At 36.9% G+C, this 22,867-nt stretch overlaps 1 protein-coding gene across 1 annotated transcript in view; it reads left to right on the forward strand.

Annotated features, from left to right (window-relative positions):
* PDZD8 (PDZ domain containing 8) overlaps positions 1-22,378 on the forward strand; it is a 68,739-nt gene extending 46,361 nt beyond the window's left edge. The window contains exons 4-5 of the mRNA XM_045506567.2: positions 14,783-14,945; positions 19,227-22,378. Of these exons, the coding sequence (XP_045362523.2) occupies positions 14,783-14,945; positions 19,227-21,430 (2,367 nt within the window). The 3' untranslated portion in view covers positions 21,431-22,378. The remainder of the gene's footprint in view (positions 1-14,782; positions 14,946-19,226) is intronic.
* Positions 22,379-22,867: the final 489 nt, after the last annotated feature.

The raw sequence follows: 22,867 nt of genomic DNA on the forward strand, positions 1-22,867 counted from the left end.
TATTTCATAATCTCTAGAACAGAGATAACAGCGACGGTTAGACACTTAGCCTAGTATCTGGCACATAGTAACTATAACAGTAACTATTATTATTGAACTTGACCTAAACGCCACCTCTTTTGTGCCACCTCTTATGTTTTTGGTGCTGTCTAATATTTTGTATATCCTTATAAATCCCCCACTTCCTTTTAAATCCTTCCTATAACGAGGTGAGGAGGACAGGGGAATAACTTCCTTGAGGGATAGTGTTGTTTTAAGACAAGAGTTTCCAATAGTAAGTTTTAAGAACACTAGCAAGTTTATCGAAGGCTATTGTAAGAAGGTTGGAGATCGACTTAGCTGTTGCCCATCTCAGCTGAAGGTAAGCATTCACAAACATTTAAATTTCAGGAAGGTTTGAGATAATTAAGAACTTCTTAGGAATAAAGAGTGTTAATGTCTATATCTGAAATGCGTATAGTTTACTGTACAGGAACCATACCACAATAAAGGTGTTAAAGTAGTTAAGGGTGGGGCCCTCCTTGTTAATAGTAGGTGATCTAGTCAGTCTGTACACACTGTATTATATCTACTATGGCAAGCATTTCACAGAGAACCAGTGTAGGCTATAAATATTTTATATTCAGTGTAATATGAAAACTGAAAACATGCTCTTCAGGTATAGGTACTTCAGTGCTGTGATTGCAGGAAAAAAAATTGTGTGTTTCACCTTTCATTTAAAGCATCCATCAGTTCTTGTGAAAATCATAGACATCAGCCAGATTTGTTGTCTGTTAGCATATTTTAACACATCGATAACATAAAGACAAACCTGTATGATTTCAGAATATCATTATTTATCCAGAGCTACTTGGTTCATTATCAGGTAGCATTGATACATATTGTAATAATTATATAGGATAACAGAAAAGGGTTATACCATACTTGTGGCAAAGATCTGACTATCCCAGAACCCAAGAGTATCCTTTATAAATATTCAGCAGCTCTTAGGAGGTTTAAGGCTGAAATACAAGGTCTGCTAAGTTTGCCACCTTCAAGCACGAGACCTCCCTGTCAGGAACTGAGCACTGACTGAACCTTGGAGCCTATTTATCATTAAGAGAAGTGGACATGTACTTCCTTTTTTTTTTTTATTGTGTATATATTTTTACTGAAGTATAGTCAGTTTACAATGTTATGTCAATTTCTGGTATACAGCATAATGCTTCAGTCATGCATAAACATACATATATTCGTCTTCATTTTCTTTTTCACCATAAGTTACCACAAGATATTGAATATAGTTCCCTATCCTATACAGTATGAACTTGTTTATCTATTCTTTATATATATTAGTCAGTATCTGCAAATCTCAAACTCCCAATTTATCGCTTCCCACCCCCTTTCCCCACAGTAACCGTAAGTTTGTTTTCTATGTCTGTGAGTCTGTTTCTGTTTTGTAAATAAGTTGATTTGCCTTTTTTTTTTTTTTTAAGATTCCACATATAAGTGATACAATATGGTATTTTTCTTTCTCTTTCTGGCTTGCTTCACTTAGAATGACAGTCTCCAGGTCCATCTGTGTTGCTGCAAATGGCATTATTTTATTCTTTTTTATGGCTGAGTAGTATTGCATGGTATAAATATACCACAGCTTCTTTATTCAGTCATCTATCAATGGACATTTAGGTTGTTTCCATATCTTGGCTATTGTAAACAGTGCTGCTATGAACATTGGGGTACATGTATCTTTTTGAATTAAATTTCCCTCTGGATACATGCCCAAGAGTGGGATTGCTGGATCATATGGTAAGTCTATTTTCAGTCTTTTGAGGAATCTCCATACTGTTTTCCATAACAGCTACACCAAACTACATTCCCACCAGCAGAGTAGGAGGATTCCCTTTTCTCCACACCCTCTCCAGCATTTATCGTTTGTGGACTTTTGAATGATGGCCATTCTGACTGGTGTGGAGTGATACCTCATTGTAGTTTTGCTTTGCATTTCTCTGATAATTAGCAATATTGAGCATTTTTCATGTACCTATTGGCCATTTGCCATTTGTATTTCTTCATTGGAGAATTGCTTGTTTAGATCTTCTGCCCATTTTTGGATTGGATTTTTTTTTAGTTATTACTAAGTTGTATGAGTTGGACATGTACTTTTCAGTTATAAGATGAATACGTTCTGAAGATCTAATGTATAGCATGGTACTATAATTGATAATACTGTATTATATAATTAAAATTTACTAAGAACCCTTTCTTAAGGGTTCTCATTCAAAAAGGGGGTAACTGTGAGGGGATGGATGTGTTAAATTACTTGATGGTGGGAATCTTTCACAGTATAAACGTATATAAAATCACCTTGTACACTTTAAACACATTATGATTTTCTTTGTCAATTATCTCTCAATAAAGCTGGGGGGAAAAAGAAAAAAGTATTAAAATCATAACAGAAAAAACAGTCTAGTTATGTATAATTAATAATATAGTTTTAGAACATTTAAAAGTAGCAGAGAGTAGGAGTAGAGCATTTAGGAAGTAGTAGAGCCCTCTAGCACTCACTTTGCATTTTACTATAAATGAGAAGTTCCATCATTTATTAATTGAAGGTAGTTTAAGATGAATAGGCTAAAGGAAAATCAGGTTGAAATTTGTGTTATCTTCTTCAAACAATCAAGTGGAAAGGGCAGGAACAACAGTGCTGAATTTATATGCCTTATTGCATCAGTATTTCCATAAGGTGTTGTGTATTTCTCCACATAAATACTGAACATGAATAGACTACAAAGTGGGTTTGGGGACAGCTGCGTTTCCCATTTGTAAGCATGTTGATTTACATTGATATTGTATTGTACTAGACAAATACATGGTTATATTTGAAAGCTGTGTATATATAAGCAGCATGCTCTATACTGGAAGAGATAAGGATGTTTTATTAATCACTGTAAATAAAAGACTACTGGGCAATTCATTATATTTAAGGTTATCAAGTGATTCTTAGAGTATGGACAGATGGCTTGTTTTTTAAATGAATGACGTGTGAATTATCTTTAGTAAATCAGTCAACACTGAGAATGTTGTCAGAAGTCTTAAGAAACCATTTAGCCTAAGGAAGTAGGTATCATGAAGCAGAGTTTTAATTTTTGTGATGAGACATTCATTTGTGAAATTTGAGGAAACTTGCATATTTTAGCAATAAAATTAGTACTTTTGTCAGATAAAAGTGATATATGTTTGGAAATTGGCATGAGTTTTGTTTTTTTTTTTCCATATTAAAAAAAAAATTCAGACAACTTTTAAAAAATCTGCAGAAGGCAGTCATAATCGTACTATCCAGAGAAACCACTAATGACTTTTCAGAAGAACTTTATGAATGTAAGTGTACACACACTATTCATGGGGTATGTTTATGGTTCCTTAAATAAGAATAAAATGAGATTCCTGCCTTTTTCTAACTTAGCGATATACTGGGAATATTTTTATCTCCATGTACATGTCATTGTTTTAATGTTTGCATGATATTCCACTGTGTGCCATATGAATCATTTATTGGTGAACACTTAGATTTTTTCCGATTTTTTGATGTAAAGAAATCTATAGTGGCAGTGTACGTATATTCACACATATTTATTCTTTAAGTCATAGTTTGGCACACTTTTTCTATAAAGGGCCAGATAGTAAATATTTTAGGCTTTGTGGGCCAGATAGTAACTGTCAAAACTACTCAACTCTGCTGTTTTAACTCAAAAGTAGCCAGAGGCAATACATAAACAAATGAGTGTTTTCAGTAAAACTTAAAAAAAAAAAAAAACAGCCCATAAGCCGTAGTTTGCTGACCCCTGATTGGAGTGATTCCTTGGTCAAAGATTATGCAAAATAAAAGTTATTGGTACATATTTCAAAATTGCCTCCCAGCTAGAATAAAGTGTATAGATTAGATAATAGTGTTGCATCAGTGTTAATTTTCTGACTTTGATAATTGTCCTGTGGTTATGTAAGAAAATGTCCTTGTTAGGAAATACACACTTAAACATTTAAGGGTAATGGGGCATCACGTCTGCAACTTATTTTCAAATGGTTCAGAAAAAAATAATGCAGAGAGAGAGAAAAAACACAGATGTGGGAAAATGTTAACAATTGGTAAATCTGAATTTAAGATAAATAGAAGTCCTTTGTGCTATTTTTGCAACTTTTCTGTAAATCAGAAATTATTTCAAGATAAAAAATAAGAAACAAACAACTGGCCATAAAACTCTCACACTCCCTTGGTGAGATGTAAATCACACTGCAGAAGGACAGTGATAATAAGTGAAGCTGAGGGTTGACTTGGCAATTCAGAATCAGAGCTGTTTCTATTTGACGAAGGAATTGAAAAGGGCAAGAGTTCCACTCTGTTGTTTCCATAACAACTTAGACTTCACATACCTTTCAGAGCTTTTTCTTTTTTTTTTTTTAACATTTTTTATTGATTTATAATCATTTTACAATGTTCTGTCAAATTCCAGTGTAGAGCACAATTTTTCAGTTATACATGAACATATATATATTCATTGTCACATTTTTTTCTCTGTGAGCTACCATAAGATCTTGTGTATATTTCCCTGTGCTATACAGTATAATCTTGTTTATCTATTCTACAATTTTGAAATCCCGTCTATCCCTTCCCACCCACCGCCCCCTTGGCAACCACAAGTTTGTATTCTATGTCTACGAGTCTGTTTCTGTTTTGTATTTATGCTTTGTTTATTTTTGTTTTTGTTTTTTTAGATTCCACATATGAGTGATCTCATATGGTATTTTTCTTTCTCTGTCTGACTTACTTCACTTAGAATGACATTCTCCAGGAGCATCCATGTAGCTGCAAGTGGCATTATATTGTCAGTTTTTATGGCTGAGTAGTATTCCATTGTATAAATATACCACATCTTCTTTATCCAGTCATCCGTTGATGGACATTTAGGCTGTCTCCATGTCTTGGCTATTGTAAATAGTGCTGCTATGAACATTGGGGTGCAGGTGTCATCCTGAAGTAGGGTTCCTTCTGGATATATGCCCAGGAGTGGGATTCCTGGGTCATATGGTAAGTCTATTCCTAGTCTTTTGAGGAATCTCCATACTGTTTTCTACAGTGGCTGCACCAAACTGCATTCCCACCAGCAGTGTAGGAGGGTTCCCCTTTCTCAGAGCTTTTTCTTTCACTGGAATGATTGTATAAAATTTAAATGATCCTCAGCCCAGGTTCAAAGACTGTTAGGACAGTAATCATATCCAAATGATTACCTTGCAGATACACTTAGGTTTCTTCTTTGTCTCTCTCTTTTTAAATCTGATTGAAGTCTCCATTAATATTCTGATTTGCACCTAATTTAAATTTTTTAATTCCTTTCCAATTTTCCAGAGGAAAGTGAAGGAAGGGAGAAAGGAGAATTAGGTTTCAATCCACCCAGATAGGTGGGAAAGAATTAGTCCAGAGACCTTTCCCCTTGGATCCTGGCTGGTCCTGGGGCTGGGCAGATATCAGGGAGGGCTGAGCTAGCCCAGGAACCTAGAGCTAGCACTCGTGCTGCCCAAGGCTGACCTGTGTCTGTACTCCACCATTTTGGCCATTGTTCGTAAGCCAAATTCAGAACTGTAGCATTGTATCTTTCTGCCCCTGAAGGGTCAATCTAAGCAGTCTCTCCAAGTGACAAGTATGCTCATCTCAACAGCAGATTTCCCTGAGAAAAGCAGGAAGAACTTTGTTTATGATTTTATTTTTAGGGCCTTAGCCTTCATTTAGCAATTTATGAAGTATGTCTTTCTCAACATTCAAATTTCGGTTAGGTAAACAAAATGTATCCATGGGAGAAGTCTGTTTTCCAGCTCCCTAGGGTTGTGGTTTATGGCCTTGAGAGTTCTTGAGTTTGGGGAATATGAATAATGTAGATGTGGCCTGTGAAAGGAGAAGCACTTAATGGTTTACAAATACATAGATCTTTATGATGCTTTTTTTGTAAGAGGTAGGTTTTACAGCAAGCAAACTTTTGAAACATATTTATAAGATTTGGGTTTTTTGTTTACTTAAGAGAAAAAAACCTTCCTCTTATGCTAATATTCATGAAATTTGAATTTTTTGTAAAGGCTTAGATGGATCCACGTTGGTTAAATATTATTTGCATTCAGGTTTTCAGCCACATTATAGTATTATTTAGCACATTTAAATGCTTTTTTTTATACCGGTACCATTTATTAACTTTGACCATCTTGGGCATGAAATTGGTAGTGGAATTGATGTTATGCTGCTTTCTTTTGAGAGATCTTTCAGTTGAATGAATAGGATTCCCTCCCTCTTCACATAGACTGAACTTGTCAAAGAGCTGTAATGTTGAACTTTTTTCGCTTCCGAAAGTGTATCATGCTGGTCCTCATCTCCTCCCTTCAAACTTGCCAGTCTGTTAGATATATTGCCTCCATTTTGACCTGGCCTAGCAAACTCCTACTAATCCTTCAAGTGTCAAATTACATTAGTTTTTTAGGAATACTTTCCCTGCTCTCTAAATATTCGTTCGGTGAGTCCTGTTAGATCACACAAGTATTGTAATTATTTGTTCATGCCTGCCTTTCCTGCTACCATGAGGCCAGGAACGCTCATCTGTATTGTTCTTGGCTGTACCTCCCAGACCCAGCACACAGTACTTAAGCATTTAAATGAGTGAATGAATCACTTAATGCATTTTTTTTTTCTGTTACTTTTCTTCCTCATTTGCTTTGCTATAGGTTATGTTAAGTGTGTGTTTCTTAGGTCAGTATTGGTTTTCTGAAAATATTACTTCCATTTCATTTTGGGAGAGGAGGTATAGGCAGCAGTGTGCCTGAAGATCATAGACATCTTTTTTTAATTTTAATATACTGAGAATTCTGGTAGGATAGGTACTGGTTTACATTATGGACCAGAAATGGTTATCCTGTTATGGAATGGGAATGATTATCTGCATTTAAAAGCTTGCTGTTAAAAAGTCCAGTTTTATACAGGTGTTGTGTAGTTTGTTGTGTCATCTCTTCCTTTCCTGCCTCACCACTCTACTGAAAAAGCTAAGAAACAGTAGTGATAGCTTTTTCAGAAACTTTTCTGATGACTGCCCGGAAGTATACCTGGTCACAGTAATTTAGGGTCTTTCACTTAGTGATCCTTTTACTCTTTCTTGCATCTTTGGGTTTTTTTGCTCAATGTTACAAGCTCAAGTAGGAGAGAACAGTTTGTAAAAGAGTTATATTGATGTGTTATTAAAATACATCCTTTTCTTATCCATTGTATAAAAATTATGTTCATGTTAGGAAGGGATTTTAAAAATCAATATGTTGTTTTTTCCCCGCAGGTGAAAATAAGGCGTCTCAGCTGGCTCCAGGATAGGCTGAAAGGATGTTAGTGTGTGAGAGCTCTTAAAGGCTATCTTGGTGTTTTTACTAAATTGCTCTCCACCAGATAGGTACACATACAGCTAGAATTTCATAACCTGTGTCTGACATTATTGGTGAAGTTAAATGCAGGCTGTCTGCAATCTTGTATGTATTGACTCATGAGTCAGCTCTTGTAATTGCTGTTTAGCTAGTGTCTGTAATTCTTGACAATTAATAGGCTTTTTTTTTTTTTGGTATGTCATACAAAAATACTAAAAACAGTATTTCTACTCTAGTAGAAATTTGTCTTTTGGTTTCAGCAAAACTCAGGCCGGTTGACACAGGCTAAGCCACAGAGAAAACACTTTTCCACCCTATATTTTTTTCTATTCCTATTATAGATTGGTTTACTGATTATTTACACTGACAACACAAAGTTTCTTCGTAACAGTTCAGGATATAATCAACTACTGAAATATGAGTTACAGATAATAAAGCCCATTTTCACTTAGCATGTAGAGGGTGCTCAAGGGCAGGGAGCAAGTTCATGCTCCTGGCCCAACAAGGATGACCTCCAGTAGTCTGCGCTCCTTCCAGACTCTCTGAAGCCCACCTCACTGCCCCTGGGGGTGGGCATTGCAGCTTAATCATCATGGAGACCCTAAAGATGCAACCTAGGAGTTTGGAGGTGCCTCACCCTGCACCCTTCGGAGACCCTCTCCCTCGCTGACGCTCCAGGACCTGGAGCTGCCCTTGCGCGCCTGGGGTCCTCTTGATATGGAGCAAGGGCTTATGCGCCCAAGGTGTTTGACAGCAGGTGTTTGAATCAAAGTAAGGGTTTATTTGCAGGGCGCCAGGCAAGGGAGTGGGATCCATTCCAATCTGGTCTTTGACTTAGGGACTTTTTTAAAGGGGAGGAACAAAGAGACTGGGCTTAATCATCATCTTGTGACATATCTGTGACATTTTAAAAATATGTGATTTTTTAAATTGAGGTATAGTTGATGTACAGTATTTAAGTTTTAGGTGTATAACATAGTGATTCACAATTTTGTACATTATATTCCATTTATAATTATTATAAAATATTGGCTATATTTCCTGTGTTGTGCAACACATCCTTGTAGCTTATTTATTTTGTACATAGTCGTTTGTACCTCCTAATCCCTTACCCAGCTTGTCCCCTTCCCTTTCCCTCACCCCACTGGTAACCACTAGTTTGTTCTATGTGACATTTCTTTTTTCTCTTTTTTAATTGAAATATAATTGATTTACAATATTGTGTTAGTTTCAGATGTATAGTGAAGTGATTCAGTTATATATTTTCAGAGTACTTCCATTATAGGTTATTACAAGATATTTAATATCTATATGCTGTTCCCTGTGCTATCAGTAAATCCTTGTTGCTTATCTATTTTAGGTACAGTAGTTTGTTAATCCCATAGTATATGTGATATTTCTTAGTCATAGTTCTGGGAGTCAAGATGGCTCTTGTTTATGATTCTCAGGCCACGTGGTCCATAGCTTTGGGGTCTGTTAGCTCATCTTGCCCTGAAACAACCTGAGTTTGTACGTTAATGATGATATCTACAACAGCAATTTTGGTACATTAATGGTGTTCCCAACAGCGATGTTAGCCAGCTGAGTCTAGGTGATTAGTGTTCAGTTAGCACAGGACTGGGGTCAGAAGTGACTAAGAAAGTGAGTAGTTTTAGATCAGATAACTATGAACTCAGTAAGGAAACTGTTTTAGGGGGACTTGGTTTCACTCCGTAGGAGGGTGGCGAGGACAGCACCACACTTCTGATGCCCCGAACCCCCATCAGCTCCTGGACAGGGCCCCCTGTCCGTGGAAGAGGCAGCCTCTGGGGTCAGGAGGAGCCGCTGGAGTAGCGCCGCTTCACTGGAGTAGTGCTCTTCCCCTTCTCTGACTCATCGTGCAGGTGCCACGTTCGCGCAAGGGGAGGTGGCAGAGGCCCTGGCCTAGGTGTAGGGGTGGTGAGCAGATTCCATCCTACCTACATGATGTATCTGTACCTTTCTGGTTAATAAATACAGCATTTTGAGTTTAATGAGCTACTGTGTATGACAGTCTCTAACACAGAGACTGGTAAGTTAGAACCTGTTTGAAACAGATACTCACTAAAATTCGCATAAGCAAAAAAGGGTTACTTATTTTGAGGATATCATGGTGTTTCATGGATACCACAGTCATGCGTCAGGGCCACTGTTCATGAGTGTGCAGGTTAGGCTCTCCATAGCTTTTAGTAAGAGTGCAGCCAGGCCTTAGAAACAAACTGGAACCAGATGCTAAAGCACTGTGAGGCCTCTCTTTCCTCTCTGCTCCTGGCTGTTTATGTGCTTTATTCTTCACTCCACAGACTGGCTTTCTCCCCTTCCCAGTCCCTATGAAGATACATAGATACCTTCAGCTACATTTATGTTTGTTCCATTCAAGGACTCTCTGAATCTGAATTCCCACCATCCAGGAAGGAACTCTGTTTGGTGCAGCTTGGGTCAGGTCTGAGCCCCTGGACCATCTAATGAGGCAAAGCAAGGGAACCATGTTATACAAGCATGGCTGCTCCCACTGTAACTATGCTAGGGACTGGAGGGCTGTAGAGATGGGCCGAGAGGGGGAGAGTTTGGCAAACATCAGTGTTTGTTTTGCTGAGCCTACAGTGAACATTAATTTCATTTCTTCTTTCTCTTATATCTGCTGTGCCACAAAGTACAGGTAAAGGAACGTGTTTACAGCAAATAGATATTAATAGCAAACTCTGTATACACTTACTGCAAAATAACATATTGCAGGACTTTTTAGGATAATCAGAATATGGAAGATTCTGTGGTATGTTCTATGAACTGTTCTCTGAAATGCTATTTCTTTTTCCTAGTAAAATGTTTTGTTATAATTAGGGTAGGAATTTTCTTTCCCATTATATTTCAACTGACTCCATCATGATGGTTCTAACTTTCTGATGTGTCCTGAACGCTTGTCTCCATCTCTTTGCTCTAACAATGTTTCCATGACCTAGAAAGATTGCCTCTCCCACTCCATCCCATACGCTCACCCCAGCTCAAGACTATCTGTTCAAATTCTAATGCATTAAGATATAACCTAAATGTCATCCCTTATATGAAGCCTTCCCCAGACTGCTCACCCAGAGGCAGTCTTCACCTCCCCCAAATTCCCGTCATACTGTATCCATACATATCTTGTGGCACGTTGTGCTACAGCCTTGGAATGTAATTTAGATACTCTCTAAAACAATGCTAACTAATATTTAGATATTGACCACAGTGCTTCCAACCCTCTGACAAAGGTAGACTCTTGTGGTCTGAGTTATCTCGTACAACTTACATCACCACAGATTTGGACTTGGAAGATTTGGCCTAAAACTTCCAGACAAATTCCATGGTTGTAAAACTGAGATATTGCTTCAAAGGAGAGAGGTGTTGTGACCCTGTTTATTACCTCACCTACAGCAGAAATTCTGATTCTCACTGGGACACTGAGGGACCAGGTGTTCTTTGTTCTTTAAAAGAAACACAGAAAGCAAATTTACACTTTCTACAAAGATTTTGACTGTGAAGTTCTATAGATGTTAACCTTTCCTTAACCATAGCTTATCTTTTGGAATAGTGGAATACCCATATTTTGGTGGAACTTAAAAACATCTAATTGGCTTCTTAGGAAAAAGGAAAAGTTATTGCATGATGATTGTTAGAACTGACTGAATGTTGGGGAAAAAATTTTTGCAGCTGTTTAACTGTTTATATAATTTTCTCCTTTCTTTTATTAATGTATTATATTGACTGACTCCTGGCTGCTTGAATCAACCTTGAATTCCTAGAATCAGTTCCACTTGATTATAATTATTACCCTTTCCATGTACTATTGGATTGAATTCCCTAAAATTTTGTTAAGGAATTTTGCATCCATATTTGAACATTAGAAATACTAGTTTGTAATTCTGCTTTCTTGCTTTGTGTTTGTCTGGGGTTGGGAGTCCCTTAACATGATTTGGGAAACGTGCCTTCCTTCTCTATTTCTAAAAGATTCCAAGTATCTTGTTAGTTCAAGGATTCACCAATGAAGCAATCTAGATTTGGAGGGGGTTTTTGTGTGTGTGAGGGTTTATGAATTTGATGTATTTGATTGATACAGGGTATTCAATTTCTCTATTTTTTTAGTCAATTTTTGTCATTTGGAAATTTTCCAGTTCATCTAGGTTGTCAGATGTTTTGACATAGATTGTGCATAATGTTGTCTTACTCTTTTAGTGTCCGTAGATTTTGTAGTGACACTCCCCTCTTACTTTGATTTTAGTAATGTGGTCTTGTCTTTATTAGTCTAGCCTAGAGGCCTATCAGTTTTATTGATCATTTCATTGCATCAGCTTTCATGATTTCTCTGTTTTATTTTCTATTTCATTGATTTCTGCTCTTTCCTTCTACTTTGGGGTTTCTAGTTTAAGGAAGGAACTAAGATCACTAATTTTAGATTTTTTTCCTGATACAAGCATTTAAAGCTACAAATTCCCTCTAAACTGTTTTAGCTGCATCCCACAGATTTTGATAGGTTATATTTTCATCATTCCATTCAGAATATTTTAAAATTTCCCTTCTGATTTCTTCTTTGACCATGAATTACTTAAAGAGTGTTGTTTTACTTTCCAAATGTTTGGGGTTTTCCTAGTTATGTTGTTGTTAATTGATTGCTGATTTAATTCCATTCACAGAACATACTTTGAATTTCAGTCTTTTTAAATTTATCAACACTTGTTTTATGACTTAGCACATCCTGATGAACTTACCATGTGCACTTGAAAAGAATGTGTATGCCGCCATAGTTAGGTATGGTGTTCTACAGATGTCATTTAAGTCACGGTTGATAATGTTCAGATAGTCTGGGTCTTTGCCTGTTTTTTCTAGTTATATTGGTTGCTGAGAGAAGAGTGGAGAAGCAGGTTATACCTCCGATGGCAGGTTTGGTAAAGTAATAAATTGCAAAGGGACATATATATTCAAGGATAGGAGAATTTATGACTACGTTTTATAACCTACCACACGGTTCATTTTAATTATTCTTTGTGCTTTGTATATATTTAAAATTTTCTATAATAAAACCTTAAAAACCAAATCCTTTCTGGTAATGATGTCATATTTCAGGGAGTGCATACCATATGCTAAACCAGATGTAGAAAAAATATTTAGAATTTCTATTTGTTTATTTTCCTCATTATTTAAAAAAGTTCTATTTTGGCATATTTTTTAATAGTATGTGATATATCCAATAATCTTAAATTAAATCTGAAAATATAGATAACGTGTTTGAGGGAGAATTATATAATTTAATATATTTTTTTGGCTATTCTTGTTTAAAAATGGTAGTTTTACCCCAATGGAGATGTCAGTTTTGTTCTAAAAGTTATGGTATCATTTGGATCATCTTATAAACTGTATCTTAAATAATACATTAAAATAAAATTTTGTGTGATAGTTATTTTTTAATATTTTATTTTAAATTTTTGTCAGATTTTTAATTGAAGTGTTTTATACCTTAAAATCACTGTCAAAACTTAATTGTAAGTTTTAAATTTCAGAGAAGGCTAAAACTATAATTCCAAAATTAGATGGGTCAGCAGTGTGAGCTTAAGAGAAAATGAAACAAGATTTTAATAAAGGAGAAGAGAGAAATAGTATCTTAAGTTCTGTACAACTATGAAGTTAAGAGCATTTACTAATAACCAGTAGTAAAAATTGGATGGGGAGTAATTGAGTATTTGCCCTTATTAATTATTCCTACTAAAAACCTTATTTCTTTTCCCATCTGGACTGTTTACTTCACGAATCATTTGAAATGCAAAGGGAATAATATGATTGGAAAGGAGAAAATAAATTAAGAAACTGAAGTACACAAAAGCCTTTACTAGCCTTGGTGACCTTCTCAATTCCATCACTCAAACCTCCATTCCATTTTAGGAATAAAGAATAAATAATAAAAAACACATTCCAAGTCTGAGTGTTAGTTTTTAAAATTTACAGTTCTCAGACTCATGCAGTGTAGTTTTTTAACCCCTCAACTACCATTAGCTTTCTGATATTAGAAAAATTTGCATTCTAAATTTTAGCTTTAGTACTCTGTTTATTAAGTATGTATTTATGTTCATGGATTTGAGAGAAAGTGTTTTTTAAGGGCTTTTGTTAACTGAAAAATACTTTGAACATTATTAGGTGATTACTGCATCATAAGACAAGAGATGAACAAACGTTTTTGGAGATTTAAACACAAATAATGTTTTATGGGAGGGTTTTTGTTGGTTTTTTGTAAACCTTTAAGTAATCAAAAACTTGACTGCATTTCCCATTTCTTGATCATAATATGATTAAGATTTTCCTTAATCTAAAAGCAACTATGTAATATCTATTAACACTTGTATTAAAGAACAACTTTTGGTAAGGGTTCTTTTACCAGCCAACATGATTAGGTAGGAGAATTGAATTTCTAGCTTTTAAGTAGGATTTGTAAATTAAAGCAAGACAGACAGTGATATATTTGGATATTAGCAGGTTATTTGGTAAAGTCCCTCATGAGGTATCTTGAAGAACAGGCATGACCTGAATGATAATTCAATTAGACTGATTTGTGATTTAGCTCAATAAACACAGATTGAATTCTTGTCATCTAGAGGGATGTGGCATTCTGTCCTTTTTTTTAAATCAGTGATTCAAATAAGGATAGATAGCATATATTGTTTTTTTTAATTCATGGATGATATGAATCTAAGATACATACCCCTGATAAATTGGATGACATTTCTTTAGAAAAAAGAATGATCTTGATGAGTTAGAACAGAGTATTTCATTAACAAGATAACTCTTAATAAAACATAAACTCTTTTCCTCCTCAACCCCAAAACATTTAGCAATACACCATAAAAAATGGAAATTCCAAAGCACATATAATGACATAGAAGATTATTTCCATTATATTTTAAAAAGCAAGATTCAGAATCATATTCATAATGGGATCTCGGTTTTCTCTGTGTGTGTGTGTGTGTGTGTGTGTGTGTGTGTATTAGAAAGTATGAATTATTAACAGTAGTTACAGTATACAGTGGTTTTCTTTTCATTTTGCCTTTCTGTTTCCAAATTTTCTACAGTGAGCATGGATGTTTAATAAGACACACTGAAGATAAAGTGTTTAATTTTGTTGATGGTCCAAATGTGCGGCCTGAGTGTATGTTAATTTATATTGCCACAATATAGATTTCCTCCCTCATTTATGAGTCTGTAATAATAATCACCTTGGTACAAAACTCAGCGTCAACTGTAGTGCTCTTGATACATTAATGTTTTCTCAGACTACTATGAACCTATTGAATCTGTTTTCATTTTTCTCTCCTTATCAAAGGTTGAATTAATAAAGGGAAATTTACAAAGTGTCGGACTTACACTTCGTCTTGTCCAGTCAACTGACGGGTATGCTGGGCACGTCATAATTGAGACTGTGGCCCCAAACTCGCCTGCTGCAATTGCAGATCTTCAGCGGGGAGATCGGCTGATTGCTATTGGAGGTAATTATGCTGATGTGCAATATACTTGACATTTACAGAGAAATCAGAAAATAGATGTGGGAGTTGTTCCTTTCTTCCCTCTTTATTTCTATAAGCCTGTTACTTTTATGATGGAAAGAAAGTAATAACAATACTATAAATAAAAATCTGAAAGAAGCCTTAAAAAATTTAAAATACGTATGCCATTTTAGTTCTGATGTATAAATCTTTAAAATGCTTCGTCTTTAGACCATTTTTCTGTAACCTCTCTAATTTTCCTGTCCTTCCCTTCTTCTACTTCTCTATTTTTTATTAAATGTCAAAGAAAGGGCAGGTCTACAGTTGTCTTTCTGTATGACCACCACCATTACTACTCCAAGCCTAAAACTGACGGTATTAGCGCTACTACCCCTATAACTTAGGATTAGATAATGAACAGGAGAGTGAGTCCTTGTCTAAGAAAGCACACCTGAACTGTCCTGTGGCCTCGTGTTGTTCCTTGATTGGTCAACCGTTTGTTAATAGACTGTCATTCAGAGTGCAGCCCAAATCACTATCACTGGTGGAAAGATGTGTCACCTGTATGCCTTCCTATCAGTTGGATCGATATCAACAAAAACTCTCTGTTGATAGGCAGATTATTTGCTTGAATGTTTATAAATAAGCAGTAATATTCACTGTGGACACCAATGGCGAAGAAGTCCGAACCTTTTCAGACCTTTTAGTACCTGGCCCACCCATTCTAGACTTGTCAAGAGATTTCTTGAACACATGGTTGGTTACAAATGAGCTTTTAAAGGCAATGTGGAATATTCCCTCATAGCTAATACAATAAATAACAAGGTATATGAGTTCCTAAATTAAGGAGCAATTGTCCTTGTTTATATGTCAAAGAAACTCTGCCTTTAATTCAAATCCATCATGATAATAAAATAATGAAAATTATTTAATTGTACACATGGGAGCCTAGCTAAGTTAGTATTTCATATGGAAATCCTTCTAATCATGTCATAAACAGTGCTTTTGAAAATCTCTTGTGTATTCCAACTACCCAGACATGGTGCTAAAATGTAGATTCTGATTTCAGTAGACCTGGGGTGGGGCTCCAGGCTCAGCATTTCTACTAAGCTCCCAGATGACCGTGCTGGTCCTTGGACACTTAGGATAGTAAGGCTATAAAGTAGACCTCATCCAGTACATAGTCATTTAACATAAACATAACGGTTACTCTCAGCTAAAAACCACAGTTCGGTATAATTTTTTTACATCAACACATACCCTGTTTTGGTTTTACTACAGCATAAAATTGTGTTTTTTCTCTTTTATGAAAGATTTTTGTTTTCAATTACACAAGTAGTAATTATCAAAAATAAATAAATCCAAGCAGTATAAATACATGCAAAGTGAAAAAGCAGAAGTCATCCCTTCATGTCTAACGTGTAAAAAAAAAAATAATACTCACTGAGGTAAGGGCCAGGTGTAATACACATTCATTTTTTATAGCTGTACTTCCTTTATATGGGTATACAATATTTTTTAAAATATTTAGTAATGAGATTGGTGATAATTGAAACAAGATTGGCAAAATGTTTGTTATATCTGAGCTCAATGATGGAGTTCATTTTACTTTTTATATTTGCTTATGTCTGAAATATTCTCAAAGAAAAGTAATCCAGATTTGGCTGACCAGTCCACAAAGCTCTTGGTAGTTGGGGAAGAGATGGGATGAGGGCAGATGTTACATCACAAAGAGTGAGTTTAGACTGAGTTGAAGTTTTTTTTTGCCTACTTCAGATCATTAGATGAACTTATTTTTCATTTATGACAAACTACAATTTTGCTGGGACATGGTATAGTTAGAGGGAAGCAGTAAAAGCTATGGCTGGATGAATCATGAAGAGTCATATTAGAAGCTCTGAATTTCAGTGGGATGAGTTTGGCGAAAGGTTTTTGAGCCAAAGCTTTAGGAAAATTAGGAAGCAGTATATGTTTGGAGATTAAAATAGGGAAGGTCTAAATGAGGGATTCCAGTAAAGAGCTGTTTATTACTGTAGTTGAAGCCAGTGATCAGGAGGATCTGAACCAGGAATGAAAATGGCCTGGAACTCTATCTAGTAAGATTGACAGCAGAATAGATCTAGGGAGTCAGCCATCTCCAGAATTCAAATCATGTGACTGGGAGGGTGGCAAGTTGATTCACATAGTAGTGAAGACAGGAGGATGAGAAGGTCAAAGAAGGGTTTTCACTACACTGAATTTGTAGTTTTAAAGAAACATCCAGGCGATGCTATCCAGAAGTGGCCCGGAATGTAGGACTAGAGCAAGGAAGAGGGGACACCAACCAAAGAAAAAGTTGATAGTTGAAACTACTGAAATGGGTGTAATCCAGGGAGAGAACAAAGAGGCAGAAAAAACTAAGGATAAAACCATGGGAACGTTTGCATACAAGGGGCAGATACAGGTGGGAAAAAAATAAAGCAAAGGAGAGATGATCAGAGCCATATTAATAGTGTTGTGAAAACCATGGAAAAGGAAGGCTCTAAAGGAGAAGAAGGAAGGGAATTAAACCATTAGCAAGGATGAATAATGGAGTAAAGTCCTGAAGGAGCTGGGGAGTAGGAACCAAAGTCAAGTAAAGGGATATTTTCTCCTCTGAGACAGCTTAATACTGAGAATGATTGACAGGGAGAAAAGGTGGCTTCTTGTTGATCTTTTGTAAATAAGGTGATGTCATCTACAGAATAAACGAGAGCAGGGAGAGTGGGATTCAGGGGAATAGGAAAGGTTTGAAGCTGGTGTTTGAAGACTTAGTTGTTTCAAGACCGGTCAAAAGAATGCTAAAGCAGCTCTGAACGCCTCACTGAAGATAGATCGCATAACCCAGTGCTGAATCCAGGCAGTAAGCTCAGGAGCTGGGCAGGGTGATAAGGGGGTAGCAAAGCTGGGGATCAGAAAGACAGATGGTAGAAGAGGAAAGGGCTAGGGCATAAAAGTAAAAAAGCTTGATGTGAACATCATTGAAGTCTTGAGACTGAGGTTTGGAAGGAAAGCAAGTAGTATCAGTCGACCAGCTGGACCATGAGAACAAAGGAGGAATGACTAGACATGGAAATCACCTCAAAACAGATTTTGTTAGCAGACAGGAATGTAAAAGGTGGAAAATAGAAGATTGTGATCAGACGTTAATTTCCTGGTGTATTACTTTGATTTGGAAAAGTTCTAAGTATGACCAGGTCTAAAGCATGGTCTTGCCTGGGCAGCCAAAGGAGAGGATAGAGGTTGAGGAACTCTGAAGTCAGGTTATTAGATGGGGCTGATGTTACTTTGATTTATTTAGAATGCCCTTAAGACCTTTGGAAAGCAAAGCCCCCCCCCCTTTCTCTAAGTCCTACAGAAAGGGATAGCTTGGGTAAGTACTTTTGGAGGGGAAGGTAGGGAGAGGGCAGGAAACAAATAGAGACCTTAAAAGATACTAGAATATCCCTAGAAGAACACATCAGAAGCTGCTAGCTCTGACTGCTCCGGGAAAGGGACAGTATGGCTGGCAGATAGAGGTAGAAGGGAGATTTTTTACTGTACATCCTTCTGTACCTTTTGAATTTTTAGCTATGTTAATGTAGCACCTATTAGAAAGTAAAATGAAAATTAAGCTGTCGTTGGTACAGATGCAGATAATAAACAACTTGTTTAACTTTAAAGCCTTCCTTTTATGCCTTCCTTATTCTTTCTGGTCCAGAAGAAGATTAATTTGATGAGTGGGGCTAATAAAAACAATCTGTAAAAGAGTCCACTAGTCATAGTATAGTATTTTACTGAGTTTATTTTAAGCATGGTCTCTTAATTTGAATCATTCACCGCATAGCTTGTAATTCCTGGTGCATTTTAGAATTTCCTTCAGTAGACTCAGAGATTCCCATCATTCTAAATCTGGTCTAACCACTGATAAAGTCCTTTCCAGTGGGTCTCACTCTACTCCCTTCCTTAATTCAAACTGAGAAAAAAATGTCATTTAAACCTAGGAAGGAATGGAAAGCAATTAGGAGTTAGCAACTTGGCACCCTTCTAAGAATTTTCATGTCATCATTTGGTTTGAAAAGGTAAATATTTCCAGGACATCAGAGCATTCAGCATTTGAGAATCAGTACACTGATGTATCCATAAGCCAGTAAGATATCTTAGAGGTTTCATTATTACTCTTCCAGTAGTTAAATAATCATGAGTTAATGGCAATTATATTTAGCAAATTAGGTAATTTTTATTGCAGTAATTTATACGCTTTCCCTTTTAAAAATCTTAAAACAGGTGTGAAAATCACATCTACACTGCAAGTGTTGAAACTTATCAAGCAGGCTGGTGACCGAGTCCTAGTGTATTACGAAAGGCCTGTTGGCCAGAGCAATCAGGGTGCAGTGCTGCAAGACAGCTTCGGGCAGTTAGAAGAAAACTTCTTGTCAAGCTCATGCCAACCAAACTATGAAGAGGAAACAACTGGGCTGGCAGTAGATGCTGAAAATAGAGACTTGGATTCTGAATTTGAAGACTTGGCGAGTGATGTCAGAGCACAAACTGAGGTCAGAGACGAGGCACAGTCATCAAGTCACAGTCCCAAACGTGCTCCAACAACACTTTCTGTTAAGCCCCTGGGAACCATATCACCAGTTTTAAACCGTAAATTAGTTGTAGGAAGTCACCCACCACCACCAAAACTTCCATCCAAAGAAGGAAATAAACCCTTAGCCCTAAAATCTTCTGAGATAACAGAACCAACACAAGTGTCAAAATCCGCCCAGGGATCCACTTTCAAACCACCTGTGCCACCACGACCGCAAGTCAAAGTTCCTTTGCCTTCTGCTGACGCCCCAAATCAGGCAGAACCAGATACTCTCATTGAAAAGCCGGAGAAGGTGCCGCCGCCGACTCCTGCAGATAAACCTGCTGAAAAGCAAGTGAAAAATCTGGAGCATGTAGAAGAAGCAGCTGCATCTAAGCAGTTTTTAGCAAAGCCAGAAGTGGCGAAAGATGTGACTTCAGAAAGTTCCTGCCCTCCTAAGGACTGTTCCGATGACCCTCAGGCGTGGGAATCATCAGAGATTCCTTATCGTAATAAGCTAGGAAAATGGACAAGAGCCAGAGCCAGCTGTCTCTTTGACATAGAAGCCTGCCACAGGTACTTAAACATTGCGCTGTGGTGCAAGGATCCCTTCAAGTTAGGGGGTCTCATCTGTTTGGGGCACGTTAGCTTAAAACTTGAAGAGGTGGCTTTAGGGTGCTTAGCTACATCAAACATGGAATACCTTTCTAAATTCAGACTGGAACCCCCATCACCTAAGGCCATGGTCACAAGAACCGCGCTGCGCAACTTGAGTATGCAGAAGGGGTTCAATGACAAATTTTGCTTTGGTGACATTACTGTTCACTTCAAGTATTTAAAAGAAGGAGAGCCAGACCACCATGTAGTCACTAACTTGGAGAAAGAAAAAGAGCTCCATTTGGTCGAAGAGGTTTCTGCCCTACCTAAGGAGGAACAGTTTGCTGGACAGATGGGTCTAACAGAAAATAAGCATAGTTTCCAGGATACTCAGTTCCAGAACCCAACTTGGTGTGATTACTGTAAGAAAAAAGTTTGGACTAAAGCTGCTTCCCAGTGTATGTTCTGTGCTTATGTTTGCCATAAAAAATGTCAGGAAAAGTGTCTAGCTGAGAGCTCTCTTTGTGGAGCAACTGATCGGCGGATAGACCGGGCCCTGAAAAACCTCAGGCTGGAAGGACAGGAAACCCTCCTAGGCCTGCCCCCTCGTGTTGATGCTGAAGCTGGCAAGTCAGTCAACAGAACAACAGGCTTGACAAGACATATCATCAATACGAGCTCTCGTTTGTTAAACCTGCGTCAAGTCTCTAAAACTCGCCTTTCTGAGCCAGGAACTGATCTAGTAGAACCTTCACCAAAACACACACCCAATACATCAGACAACGAAGGCAGTGACACGGAGGTCTGTGGTCCAAATAGTCCTTCTAAACGGGGCAACAACACAGGAATAAAGTTAGTGAGAAAGGAAGGTGGTCTGGATGACAGCGTCTTCATTGCCGTTAAAGAAATTGGTCGTGATCTGTACAGGGGCTTGCCTACAGAGGAAAGGATCCAGAAACTAGAGTTCATGCTGGATAAACTGCAGAATGAAATTGATCAGGAGTTGGAACATAATAATTCCCTTGTTAGAGAAGAAAAAGAGACAACTGATACAAGGAAAAAATCGCTTCTTTCTGCTGCTTTGGCTAAATCAGGTGAAAGACTGCAGGCCCTAACTCTTCTTATGATCCACTACAGAGCAGGCATTGAAGACATTGAATCTTTGGAAAGTCTGTCTTTAGACCAGCACTCCAAAAAAATAAGCAAGTACACAGATGATACAGAAGAAGACCTTGAGAGTGAAATAACCCAACTGATAGACTCTCAGCCGTTCAGTAGCTTGCCAGATGACTTATTTGGCCCATCTGAGTCTGTGTAACAGTCTATTTAAATTTTCAAGTAATTGAAGAAAAGTTGCATATAAAGTACCGCAGATACAACCACATTTAAACCCTCTTATTATGCACTTGGCCTGCTGCTCCACAGTTATTTGCTTCTGTAAGAACTAGAGTGGAAAAGATGGTTTTCCAGCAAAAACATGACCCGATCACTAAATTGGTTGTTTCAGATCGCATTTATAGCTGTGCTTTTTGGGTTTATACTGGGAATTTATTTTTAATAATTTATTTTTAACTTTTTCTAATTATGTAACTATGTAAGCTAACTTTTCATGTTTATTATGTGTGATGTCTCATTGTGTTATTTTTCCTTTCTCTTCCTAGTTTTTGAATTAGTGTTAAATAGGATACTGTCCAAATTCTTGAAATACTTTCTTTTCCATCACCGTTATAACAACAAATTTGCTGCATGCCCAAATTGACAACAGCAATCATTGAGGGAACAGGTTTTGAATCTTACTTTGTGTTACGAAGTTTATCATCTCTACCTGCTTGGGATTTTTGTTATTTGGGGGTTTTGGGGGTGCTTTTTGTTTTGATTTTGTCAAATGTAACATGAAAGCAGACGCTGCAGCTTTAGTCAGTTACGCGGATTGAGTAAAAAAACTTTTTACATATATTGCTTGCTTTCTATGCTTCTGTGAAATTTTTTTCTAAAGCTTCTGTGCAATTTAAGTATAGTAAGAATATGGTGATTAATTTGAAGAGCTTGCATTGAAAAAATATAATAGGGAGTAAATATAGAATGCAGTTGGTCAAGAATTTTTTGTGGAGAGGATGACAAGATTACTAAAAATCAGTAACCAGTTGGATTTTGAAATACAACCTTTCAAAATGTTGATGCTTTCTTTTCAGATGGAAGTTCTAAACATTTATGATTATTTCTCATCTTCACTTCTCCCCTAGGAAATAAAGCATGTGCAAGGATATTTGAAGTTTCAGAGGACTGTTCTTAAAGTGATCTTGCTGATAACTGGTTTTGGCTTTTTGTTTTAGAAACATTTTCATGCATGAGAATGTTGTGAGGGGGAGGAATCGTGCAAAATAGATTTACTGCTTTATCTGGCATCCTACAGGTTTAAAGGAATTGATCATCCTGAATGCTTCTGTAGTTCAGACTGTCATTTAAAAAAAAAAAAAGAAAAAGAAAATTAGACAGCATGGTACATAGGAATTGGGACCAGCTCTCTTAAAATGAAGATCTACTCTGATACTCAGTCCGTCATGTGGATCCCAGCAACACATGACTGAGGGAAAACGTGTGAGCATGATCTCTGTTGGTATACCATAAAAGTTTTGGCCTTTTATATGCCTATGAAATACGTATATGTTTTTCTGTTTTGTAGGTAACTACTGTCGTAATCAATGTATAGTGAAACTGACATGAATTTAAAACTAGATGGAACAGCTTTTATGGC

Source organism: Camelus bactrianus, chromosome 11, assembly GCF_048773025.1.
Source record: "Camelus bactrianus isolate YW-2024 breed Bactrian camel chromosome 11, ASM4877302v1, whole genome shotgun sequence".
In the NCBI taxonomy this organism is placed as follows: Eukaryota; Metazoa; Chordata; class Mammalia; order Artiodactyla; family Camelidae; genus Camelus; species Camelus bactrianus.